The sequence below is a fragment of the Octopus bimaculoides genome, chromosome 4 (assembly GCF_046866305.1).
Source record: "Octopus bimaculoides isolate indiv1 chromosome 4, ASM4686630v1, whole genome shotgun sequence".
Lineage (NCBI taxonomy): Eukaryota > Metazoa > Mollusca > Cephalopoda > Octopoda > Octopodidae > Octopus > Octopus bimaculoides.
Window position 1 is genome coordinate 109,611,338 of NC_142931.1, and position 13,791 is coordinate 109,625,128.

The 13,791-nt window shown below is 37.1% G+C and overlaps 1 protein-coding gene across 1 annotated transcript; it reads right to left on the reverse strand.

The window, feature by feature from the left end:
- Positions 1 to 395: 395 nt before the first annotated feature.
- LOC149136199 (uncharacterized) lies at positions 396 to 1,013 on the reverse strand. The gene has a single exon (XM_089350112.1). It carries the CDS (start codon positions 1,011 to 1,013, stop codon positions 396 to 398), a length of 618 nt encoding a protein of 205 aa, XP_089206238.1.
- Positions 1,014 to 13,791: the final 12,778 nt, after the last annotated feature.

Below are 13,791 nucleotides of genomic sequence, written 5' to 3' on the forward strand. Positions count from 1 at the left end.
AATGCATTTCTTACAATGAATTTTTATAAATTATAATATTATAATATTGTTTAACTTCCAATGCTGTTTCAACAATAAATAAAGAACACTCTTCATACATTTATCTTTGTCCCGTTTTACATATGAATTTGCTATCATTGCATCTCTGTATCGACCAATCTATCAGATGTTGCTATACACCACTGGTTACATTGCGCTTCCTCACGTTTGTTGTGGTTTTGATGTGTGCGTGTGTGGGGGGGACCCTGGGAATGAATACATCCTCACCTTTTCTGCATCTGGATAGGATGGTTGCCTCGACAACATGCTTCATCAATTTTTTTTACAACCATACATGTTCCGTTGCACAGTCTGGGGACTCCAAATTGCGCAGAAGCATAACCTGAGTTCTAACTTTAAGGCGGAGCAGATGTGGCGGTAGGCCCGGAGGGTCTAAAGGCTTTGAGGAACTCTGTTGGGAAATTCACCGATTCATTCGCATCTTCCATCGTATCTACAGATTTGTATGTGAAAGGAGCACCGGAAAGTGACTGCAACAGTTGGTCATTGAGATTTGTAACGGTCACGTTTTTCGGAGCTAGCACTGCTCTTTCAGACAGCCATGTATGATTGAGATAATAATCTTTTAAATGGGGAAACACTTTATCGATGAGTTCGGCCAAAGATGAAACGGGAGTCACGAACAGGTGGACGTCCAGTTCCCAATCAGCGTCAAGAGGCACTTTACCGTTGCCAAGTTTCAGAATGTCACTTGCGAAGTTAGCCGACGCTTGGTTGCCGAGCAATCGATCCCTCATGCTGATTGTCAGAGTCAGTGACCTGACATGACTCCAGAGCGGAGACAACTTAAGGCATGCTTGAACCTCATCTGCTCGCATGCCTTTGAGGATAACAGGAAGATTTTGCCTAAAGTCACCTGAAAGCAAAAGCGTAACACCTCCCATGGGGGCTTCGCAACCCTTGATATCCTGAAGGGTTCTGTTTAATGCGTCGAAGGCTCCCTTGTGGGCCATAGTACACTCGTCCAACACAATAAGCTGACAGCGTTTCAGCACAGGCCCTGGCCAGAGCTCTTGCTTATATTGCAGATAGGTGTTTCTGACTTAGTTAAATTGAGAGGCAACTTAAAGGTGGAGTGTGCAGTTCTGCCGCCAGGCAGCAAAATTGCAGCAATCCCTGAAGATTCGACTGCAACCGCAATGCTCTTTTGCATCCTGACCTTCACTAGGATGAGCATCGTTAGAAAGGTTTTGCCTGTACCCCCTGGAACATCAAGAAAAAACAAACCACCTTTCCTGTGGTGAACATGATCAGTCACAATAGTATAAACATGCCTTTTCTCCAGAAGAAGCTTTGGTTCATTTTCTAGGACGAAATTGGCAAGGGCATCTGTGTCGTAGGGCGTCTCTCGCAAAAGAGCTGTAGGAACTAAATTTGACTCTAAACGCAGCGGTTTAGGCAGACCTAAATGAGGGCAAGTCATTACCACCGAGTGATGCAACTGTATTTTCAATGTCGATCAAGGGATGATTGTATACCTCATCGCTTATACTTTCTATCCCAGGAAAAAGCAACTTCGCCTGACGTATGAAGTCCTCCGATAAGTCGTCTTTAAATTTGAGCCACAAAGACAAAGGGTTGTTCAGTTCACAAATTTGCAGCATAACAGCAAATAGAGCTCGTAGGCGCTTATGTGTCTGGGATGCAACAGCTTCGAATAACGTAGCCTTCCATTGCGCATCGTCTTCCAGCAAACCACGCTTGAGGCATGCTTCCCTGTAAGTGCTGCAAACAGAACCATCGACAGTCCTTAAGTCATCAAACGACTGGGACCCACGTATCTAATGTAACAAAAGGCGAAGATAAAAACACTCGTGTTGGCTCGGATGCACCGTGTAAACTCTCCCAAGGCAGCTGTCAAACTTTACACCAGGTTGTCCGTCAACTGGCTTTCTGTGCACCCATTGTTGCTTAGTCCATGTGTAGTAGAACGGAACCTGAGGATAAAGCAGAGTTTTTGCAAATGGGTTGTTCCGGCACAGAGCGAAGAATGCAGTGAGAGTAGTTTGTCGAGGCTCTTCAACCGTTCTGGCAGCAGTCGCATCGGTAAAGTACACCCTTTGACCGTAAACTGCTAGTTGCTCGATGGGTGGGTGCCTTTGGCGCATTGGAAAGCCGAAAATACGCTGGTGATGTTTAGTGTTCTTCAGTAAAACGCTTAATTTCACGTTGCTACAGTCTACTCAACTGTAAATAAGAACCATCGACTGATTGGCGTCCCCTTCATGAGTCATGTTATCATGTCGATCATTTGTACTCCATGGAAATTGAATAACGGAAGATCTGCTACACAAATGTCCAGGGCACTTTACTTTTTTTACATGTGTGTATGAGTGTGTGCGTATGAGAGAGAAGGAGGACAGAAAGAGAGTGAGTGAACGCGCGTGCGTGTCTTGTCTTGGAGTTTCAAATACGATTCGCCGTCCATTCGATGGTTGCGGGCTCGAATATTGCGGTTTCTCGATTTTTATGTAGTTAGTAGTTTGTCCTCAAAATTCAAATATTGCATCTAAGAATTCGATTTACTGCGGTATATGTTTTGTACAAGAAATGAAATCAAATATAATTGTTTCGAATCTGGCGAGAGGTCAGCAACTGCTGATTACATCGTTCCTAGTATTTGCGTAGTACTTTATTTCATCGACCCCGAAAGGATAAAAGGCAAAGTTTACCCAAGCAGGATTTGAAATCAGAATGTTAAGAGTCAGAAGAAATGCTGCTAAACATTTGTCTTACGCTCTAACGATTCTGTAAACTCGACCAAAAAAAGAATATTATTCGTTCGTCTAACTTATATAGCACTTACATACTATATGATTTCAGCATGTAGTAAACGTCATTCATCACCTAATACAAAGTGCATTTCAGACGTTTTGAGACTTTTTCAAAGAGATATTTATAAATTTCAAAGAACGACAAAACTCTAACTTTCAAAGTAGGATCCTCTGAGTTTAATGTACTTCTTGTAATGTTCTGGCCACTTCGTGAAGGCCTCATGAAAAAATGAAAACAAATACCTAATTTAATAAGAAAATAAATAATAAGTTGGGACTTGAATCTCTATCTTTTTTTCAGTGACGTTTAATCGTAGCAAAATTCGATAAATTCGATACTATTGAATTAACAATGAAACGGTATATGATTATTATTTCCAAAGTTAAGCTGTTCTGGCTCCCTCTCACAGTCTCCTTCATCTCCTCAATGTCTTCAAAACGACTGCCCTTGAGGTTCTCAGGCAAAATAGATTGATAGAATAAATACCAGGATTTTTAAAAAATAAGTACTGGAGTCGATTCATTCGACCAAAATTCTTCAAGGTGGTGCCCAAGCATGGCCATAGTCTAATGACTGAAACAAGTAAATGATAAAAGACAAAAGATAGGTATTACCAAACTCGATTTATTTATCATGAGTTATAAACGAATAAGGGCAGCTAATATGAAGGGTGAAAGTGCTAAGTAAAAAGAGGAAGGGATTAGATTGGGTTGGATTAGATTGGAAATAAAAATAGCAAAAATTAGTAAGCATGAATATGATGTTACCAAAACTAATATAGGCCGAGAGCAAACTATAGCTCAATCAATAATACATAATTGCAATATTGAACTTCTATTCAAGTCATAACAACTATTGCATTATTATTCAGAGTTCGAAGCTTTATCAAAGAAGAATGAATAGAAACTAATGTTGTTATATTATCGAATTTTCGAACAAGTAGAAACAAAAGCACTGTAATGACTAAGTCTATATGTCAATTTAGATCGAAGATTGCAATCAAAAGAACATTCTTTTCAAGCAAATTGTCAATCAGTTACCAGCAGTTGAAAGAAAATTAAGAGAACACGAATGTGAAAGAGAAAGTAACAGAACATTTCCAGAAAGTTGGACCATTCTATGAGTCTTTCAACTACAATTGGTGACTTAGATGAGGATTATGACCAAGGCAGAATAGATGAAGCCGAGACGCAAGCGAAAAAATTCTTAATTGAAGTATTAGATGCTACTTTTTTTAGAAATGCTTTAAAATAAAAATAATAATAAAACGACGATAATGGATATACATCTGAATGATACAAGTCTGAAGACGAATTGAAAATACAATCAGCTGCTATAAAGTCATGCAAGAAGAAAGAAAATTAAAATATCTCGTTCATAATATTTTGAAAAAAAAAGCGCAATAAAAACGTTTTATTTTACTTTATTAGATATTTTTATTTCTTTATTTTGCATATGGATGTACCAATGTCAATAAACTCATAAAACTGAAAACTGCGTTTTATTTATTTGTATCGATTTTATATAGTTTATATTTTCACCATAACATGGAAATATAAATTGTATAATATAGTGAAAATATAACTTTATAAAGATGGATGGCCTTTGATTATAGGTTTGCTCTAGTTTTTGTTGTTGAACTCCATTTCTTAATTAATGGAGCAGATTTATTATCACAGGCGTTCTAGCAATGCCTATCCTGAGCTATTTTATATATATATATATTAGAGACTACATTCTCCAAATTGCCCTTCTTGTCAAGGTGTAATTTCAGGCAATTTCGAATTCTTTCTGACGTAAGAGTAAGGCCAGAACAATGGGGGATAGAGTCATTCGTTAAGATCAACATCAATAAATGAATGTTTTTTTTTATTTTTATTTCATCGACACCGGATGAATGAGGATTTGAATTTAGAATTTAAAGACGCTAGTGTCTTGCAAAAATATTGTCTGATATACCGTGTGTATGCGTGAAAATTTTAAATACCACTGGTCAAGACCAATCTGTGTACGTGTGTGTGATTTTCTATGTATTGTATGTATCTATGTGCGGATGTGTGTGTGTGTGTGTGTGTGTGTGTGTGTGTGTATGTGTGTGTGTGTGTGTGTGTGTGTGTGTGTGTGTGTGTGTGTGTGTGTGTGTGTGTGTTTGTAGTGTACAGTTCCGCGATGGTAAGATCAACAAAAAAAGTATTTTATCTGGTGAGAGATAAATATTATTTAACAAACACAATATATGTTTCTATGTGTTACTATTAGTTTCATGTGCTGAGAACAAGCGAAATATTGTTTTATAACACGTCTCGTGTCCCAGTACAGTCATCAGACACTACCCGCATGGCATAACGAACTAAAAGTAAGACGAGAGAAAAGGCGAGAAAGAAGTATATATAAAAAGTGGTAGATTGAAAAGCCAGAAAACGAAAAAGTAATCAGAAAGAAACAAAAGGGGAATAAAAGTTATTTTCTTTGGATTGTAAGTTATAAGGATGAAAAGATACTGGATTAGATCATATGTAACAGTTATTTAATCCGGTGGGAGAGTTACTTCCCAGTTCTTCAAAAGGAACTTAGGCATATGTATACAACAACTGATATTTCGGATCTAGAATTCAGCAGTGAGTTAGTGCTCTTAGATCTGAAAAGGATCTGAGCCCTTTCGGCTACGCATAGCTTACATTGTTTTCATCCGTAATATATGGGGAGGATTTTTCGACTATTTTCCACTTTATCGTATGTGGTGTTGCGTTCGATTTCAAACTCCATACGTGGCTAGCTAACTTAGTAGCTTTGATTTTGTCCCTGTGTCAGAAGAAAGATACGCGAATAGCATAGCAATTCTTGAATTCTCCTTCATATAATTCGTTATAGCTTTTCTTTATCAGCTGTGTTATTTTCTAGCGTTGCAGTAATTACCATCTCACATATGACGGATTTAATCATACATCTAGCTTAACCCATCATAAATCTCAAAGTTATGCAAACTCTAATACTCTTTGCGAAAAGACTCCTAAATCAAATAGATTCGATTGTAACTTCAAAATACTGGATAACTGCCCATTGCAAGCTCACTACAAAATTTTTAATGTAGTATATAAGTGCTCGGTCCAAAACAGACTCCAAAACTCAATCAAGGTTTATATTGGAGCTACTGTTAATTTTAAGGAAAGATATTCTGCGCATTTAAATTCGTTTAAACACAAAAACAGTAAATCTACTTCTCTGCCAGAACATATACACTGCCTTAGAAATAAGAACCTACCATATAATATAGTTTGGTCCATCCATACCAGGTTTTCTATACCAAGGACAAAATGCCTTGTGTTGGTTATGTTTGAGAAAATCTATCCAAATCCAGTCACATAACCCCGCACAATTACTAAATAAGCAGCACGCGGCCTTCTTTTCGTGAGTTCTTAAATTTTTCAAAACCTTTAAATTTTTCTATAAATCCAAATGTAGTTAGGCAAGTCCTTCTGATTCTCACTGATATGTAGTTTAGACATCATATAGACCCTCCTTAATTAAATTAGTAGATTTAACTTACCATCATATCTTTTTTTATCCATGTATTTTATAGGTTCTTATTTCTCCCTTAATTCATATTTCTACACCCCACTTATTTTATAATTAATCTAATACCTATTCAGTTGCAGCGCAATTATTATTATTACTCTTATTAAATAAACACCATTAGGCTTTCTCTTCTCGTGGTTATAGATTTTTTGAGACCTTTAAATATTTCCATTAATCCAAATGCTGTTTGATGGCTACCCCTTCTATAGCTTTCTAACATTGTTATGTGGTTCAGAGAATCAAATAAGCTCACTTAATTAAATTACTGTAATTATCTTGTCAACATATACTTTTTTATTTCATCTTTATTGTTTTAAAAGATCAATACTTTATTATCCTTCCTTAACCCTGTTTCCACATCTCACCTGGCTTACAACTTACTTAACACCTACTATAATTAAGCAATGAAAAATATGCATATACAGGGCGTCCCACAATTAAGGCAACCATCTTTTTTCAATTTTGCCAAAGCAAAATGTTGTTATATTTTGGGTCCGGGCGTTGCAATGAAATTTGTAAATCTCTGAAGAGGCCTAGAGAATCATAAATGTACCTCTATTTCATCCATTTCATCTATCAATTACTCCAGCTTACTGGAGTTATATAGATAGAATGAGGTATGTCACCTCTAGGCTGAAACAGCTGTAAGACATTGTCCCTTCTTCGGTCACTGGATGTCCTTTTTAATTTTTAATTACTGATATGACATAATATGTCATATGTGTTTGTATATTGTTTTTATTGTCCTCTTAGTTGAAAAATAAACAGGTAAATTAACATAATACAATGTCTGCAAGTTGATGAGTACCACCTATTCCCCTCCATTTTCTTATTGATATATAAATTAAGGGTAAAATTTCCTTTTACCCGCACCCATTTATTGCACTTGGTAAAAACACTAGTGCAATAATAATTGGGTATCCTTCCGGCAGTATATTGGATAGATATTATTCCTTACCGGGTTGGATTCACAACCCCTAACTTTCTTGGATTATATGTGTGTGTACGTGTGTATGTTTGTGCGTCTGTGTTTGTCCCCCCACCATCGCTTGAGAATCGATGCTGGTGTGTTTACGCACCCGTAACTTAGCGGCTCGGCAAAAGAAACCGATAGAATAAGTACTAGGCTTACAAAGAATAAGTCTTGGAGTCGATTTGTTCGACTAAAGGTGGTGCACCAGCATGGCCGCAGTCAAATGACTGAAACAAGTAAAAGAGTATATACATATATATATATATATATATATATATATATATATCAGTTAGGCATAGCGATACTAATAACCAGTTAGAAATCAATATACATATGCTTCAGAATAAAGTGTCAGTAATAAGGAATTAAAATGACAAAGAAATAAGAAATTGTCATGAATTTCATTAGCTTACAGCTGTTTCTGCTATAAGATGTTTGTGCTATTATATGATAAAATGAGAAGGGTGCAAGAGTGTTAGTTTGAGGGAAATGTAGTGATATAATAAGTGTGACTGATATCAGGAAAGGGAGGACAGCGTTGTGTAAGCGACAAATATGGAGTGGCAGTGGGGTGAAAACATTAATACAGTTGTCACAAACACGTGACGCTGTATACATGCTTTCTTAAATACATAGATACATGCATACATACACACACACTGCGCACGCACACACAAACACACACACACACACACATGCACATAAGTAACTTTTCAAAGGAAGGGAAAGGAAGATAGATGTGAGGAATACGTAGCTTTAAGGAGAGAGGCGTAGATGGCTTTTCTGCTGTCCATCGCAAAGAAAGGCTCACAGACAGACACACACTTGCATACATACGTACATACATACATACATACATACGTACATACATACATACATACATACGTACATAAATACATACATACATACGTACATACATACATACATACATACGTACATACATACGTACATACATACATACATACATACGTACATACATACATACACAGATATACTATACACCATCTTAAACTCGTGATTACCAGTGTGTGTGTATGTGTGTGTGTGTGTGTATGTGTGTGTGTGTGTGTGTGTGTGTGTGTGTGTGCGTGTGTGTGTGTGTGTGTGCCACGTCCTGTAACTGTGTGTCTCTCCACTTTTGTAGGGTCTTGCCTGTTTCTGTCATATATTGTGAAATTTTAGAATAACGTCAAAATTTCCAAATTTGGCATATTGAAATAATTTTCCACATTAAATCCGATTTTATTATTTATTTGTTCCAGAAAAATTACAGAAAAGTTATTGAAGTTTAAAGTTTAATCAATTTTGCCTAATCAGAAAACAGGATTTGGAAGCTGGCATTTTCTGCATGCATGATAGCTGTCTATCACGAAATAAAAGCAAAATCATTACGGGAGAGAATTTTTATAAGACAAACGAAAGTAAAACATTACGACAACCAAGAGTTGTAAGAACTTCTGAAGTTTTAATAAGTTTTAATGGAATAAAGTCATGTGAAACGGCCGAACAGACATGTAAATAATTTTAAAAGGAAAAAAATCTTCAACGAAGATTTTTGCGAAAAATTGTCCAAATTTGTTCTGATCGAAAGGCCTGTCTGTCGAGGAAGGCATGGTCTGACATGGAATAAACAAAAATTTACATAAGACATTCTGTTGTTAAACTTGCCCAGCAATGATGGACTATTCAGCTAGTATATATATATATATATATATATATATATATATATATATATATATATATATATATATATATATATATATATATATATATATATATATATATATATATATGCATATATGTATGTATATATATATATATATATATATATATGCATGTATGTATGTATATGTGTGTGTGTGTATGTGTGTGTGTGTTTGTGTGTGTGTATGTGTGTGTATACACGTGCTTGTTGTTCCTAAACTTGTCTTCGTCTTTCGTTTTTCTTTATATTACTATAATTACACGTTCACGGCTTTACCCCGTTTGATCCTGTCTGACTGAACTTCCTACTCTCTTGGACTTGCATCTTAACTACTTCCCGAACTTTCAGTACCTCTCTTCATCCACATACCAGCAATCCACCCGGATTACCACTGGATCTTCGTACTCTTTTGGGCTCTACCTTCACGGATCTCACTGACTATTTTCGTTGATTCAAAACGCTCTAATCTACCACGACTTTTGAACTTTCTGAACTTTCTGAACTTTTAAACTCCTCATCTCGCCATGTTGAACCGCTGAACTCTACAGAGTTTTTCTCTCTCCATGTTTTTTCATTCTCTCTTCATTTTTTTCCTCTTATTCCTTTCTGTCGAAGAGCGTAAACTCGAAACGTAAAATACTTTTCCATTTTACCCCGAGCGTTAAGCTTGTTGTTCCTACGCCTGTCTCTGTCTTTCGTTTTTCTGTAAATTTGAACCAGACAGACAGATAGATAGATAGATAGATAGACAGACAGACAGACAGACAGACAGACAGACAGACAGACAGACAGACAGACAGACAGACAGACAGATACATGTATATGTGTGTATATGTATGTAAGTATATGTGTATGTATGCATACATATATATATATATATATATGTATACATGTACATATAAAAATATGTATGTATGTATGTGTGTATATATATATATATATATGTACACGACGAGTTTCTTTCAGTTTCCGTCTTCCAAATTCGCTAACAAGGCTTTGGTTGCCCCAGGCTATAACAGAAGACACTTACCCGAGGTGCCATGCAATAGGGCTGAAGAAGAAACCGTATCATTTATAAGCAAGCTTCTTACCACAAAGACATACCTGCGCCTATACATATATACATATATGTGTGTGAACGTTCGTGTGGGTGCGTGCACGTGCGCACACAAATACAAAAACGTATATAAATAGATATAAATACAGATCGAGGTGGCTGGATTGACGAGTTAAGACAGGTGAGAATCGTGCTTTTGTTAAGTGCTGCTGTTGGTGGTGGGGCTCGTGTTTTTTGCTCGTTCTTTCTGTGTCACTGTATTTAGGTGAACTGACACACATCCGTATATATAATTACGTGCACATATACACACATATAAATACCTATACATATCTACATACACACACAGACCAAATACACATACCACACACACACACACACACATATGAGGTCTGATCAATAATTATCCGGGCTGTTGCCATAGTAACAAGGCTAAAGCACGCAGAGTGACGCCGCTTGGCAAAGATTAACCTTGAACTCTGTTATGCATGCGTACTAAGTTTTAACGTTTTAGCTCACTTCTGCTGTTTACAGCAGTGCTTGGAATCATGGTGTGTAGCGTGTGGTCATCGCATTGACCATGAAAGAGAAAGTTGTCATGGCGATACCTGCCCAGAGGCCTACACAAAGTTGCAGAAAGTGTATGGAGAGGAGTGTATGAGCCACGCACAAGTGTACGAGTGTTTCAGACGTTTCCAAGATGACCGAAAAAATGTTGATATTGACGAACGTTCTGGGAGACCCGCAACCAGCAGAATTGAGAAAAACATCGCAGATGTGAATACATCTGTAAGAAATTGTCGAATCATCATCCGTGAGTTATCAGAGGATGTGCAGATTAGTTACGGTTCAGTTCAGTATCACTGAAGATTTGGGTATGAGACGCGTGTCTGTCAAGCTTGTGCCAAAATTGCTTTCAGCTGACCAAAAAGGGACTCGGGTATCAGCTGCACAAGATCTCCTTAATTTTGACAAGAACGATGAAAACTTTTTGAAAACCTTGCGTAGGCCTGTAAACAGGAATCGCCAAGCTTTTGGCAAAATTTGATGCAGATTCTCCGCTCAACTGTCTCTCTCATAGTCAATGCGACAATCACACGCTACACACCTTCCTTCCAAGCACTGCAGCAAGCAGTGAAAGTGAGCTAGAACGTTAAAACTTAGTGCGCATGAACAACAGGTTTCAAGGTCAATCTGTCCAAAGCGGCTTCAGTCTGGGTGCTTTAACTTCATTACTATACTTAGTGATCCGGATACTTATTGATCAGACCAACTATATGTATGTAGATAGATAGATAGATAGATAGATAGATAGATAGATAGATAGATAGATAGATAGACAGACAGACAGACAGACAGATAGATAGATTTATATATATATATATATATATATATAGAGAGAGAGAGAGAGAGAGAGAGAGAGAGAGAGAGAGAGAGAGAATGAGAGAGAGTGGGAGAGTAAAATCTATTTGCCAGCGTATTTAACATACTTCAAAGCAAGCCGACGCAGATTGAACGTTAAAGATAAATATCGATATTTCGCTGTTACCTCAGCTCATCAATGTCACAGGTATATTGGTAGATAGTTGCATACGTACATGGATGTATACATAATACATACATATAGACATAGATATATACATATATACGTACATATATAAGATCAAGGTAAGGTCATGATAAGATCATGGTAAGATCAAGGATAAGTGACTTCCTGGAGACCCACAAACTCCTAAATGCAAACCAGCATGGCTTTCGGTGTGGCAGGGACTGTCTAACACAGCTCTTACACCACTTAAAGCCTTGGGAACAGGTTCGAACGCTGATGTCATATATCTTGACTTCAGTAAAGCATTCGACAGGGTTGACCATAATATCTTACTCACAAAATTGGCAAATGTTGGAATCCGTGGAAAACTTCTACACTGGATTAAGTATTTCCTGGAGAATAGGACACAAGAAGTTGTGGTCGATGGAGTCCACTCAAGCCCAGCAAAAGTCACCAGTGGTGTCCCTCAGGGGACTGTCTTGGGCCCGCTTCTCTTTATAATTTATATAAATGACCTTTCCAGCGTCGTAAATCCCTGCAAAGTGAAAAATATTTGCTGATGACACTAAGCTCCAGCAAATCATCAATGAAGAGGAAGACCGAACCCAACTCCAGTCTGATCTATATACTGTGAGTCAATGGGCAGACAAAAACAAAATGAAACTGAACGAGGGAAAATTTGAGCTGATGCATTTTGGAAGAAAGTCTATACTAAAATAGCCATACTCTTTTCCTTCAGGGGAACCGCTCACGGCATCCAATATCAGATATCTGGGTGTAATTGTTGACAACAATCTCAACTGGAGTGCCCACATCAACAATAAGGTCAATATAGCTCGTAGGATGAGCACCTGGATCTTAAGAACCTTCCGGTCCAGAGAACAAGGTGTCATCATTCCACTCTTCTCCTCCTTTGTACGGCCACATCTCGAATACAGCTGCCCCTTGTGGTCTCCTCATACAAAGCAAAACATCTCGAGGATTGAATCACCCCAGAGGGTACTCACCAAACGAATTGAAGGCATGACTGATCTTGATTACTGGGATTGTCTTAAAGCCTTGAAGCTCTACTCTCTCCAGCGCCGCCACGAACAGTACATCATTTGTACGATGTGGAAAATATACCGCCAGCATTACCTAAACGACCTGAACATTAGTTTCAAGGTTCATCCAAGGCTGGGACCACGAGCCATACGTCCCCTGCTCAATTCAGGATCACAACATATAGGTACACTGCGGCATAATTTCTTTTCCTCAACAGGCCCTGCCCTGTTTAACATTGTCTCGAAACAGATAAAAGAGGAAAAGGATCCTATCAGCTTTAAACGGAATACCAGACAAGCTACCCATACCTGGATACAACTCACTCAATAAGAACTCACTACTTGAATGGACCATAAACAAATCTTGACTGTAAAAAGGATTTAGATAATCCTATCAGGTGGCGCTATTAAGTTAGACATGGCCTGGACCAATCCTTGGTCGAAACATTTCTAAATTTATCTAAGTTTATACATATGTATATATATATATATATATATATATATATATATATATATATATATATATATATATATATATATATATATATATATATATATATATATATATATATATATATATATATATATATATATATATATATATATATAGGGTGGGCCAAATGTCACGCACAAGCGCATTTAAAATAAATCCAATGCGACCCGGAATTGTCAAAGACATGCTTCAATTTTTCTAAAATAACAATAATAATAATAATAATTATTATTATTATTATTATTATTTGTTATTATTATTATTATTATTATTATAATTGCCCTGATGCAGTACAAGGCAGTGACTCTCATGGTTTCTCATCTTAACTGATTTGAAGTGTTATCATGTACATGTTTTCTCATGGTATAAAAGATGGGATACAGCAAATATTCTGCTCCAAACCACAGATTTTCTTGTCAGTTGTTTGACCTTAATCAATTAAGGTGGCTTACGATATGTGCCTCCCTGATAACCTCAGTGGCTTACGATATGTGCATCCCTGATAACCAACAGAAGTAGTAGGGGAGTATCATAACCATGTGTTGAGAGGAATTCTTTGG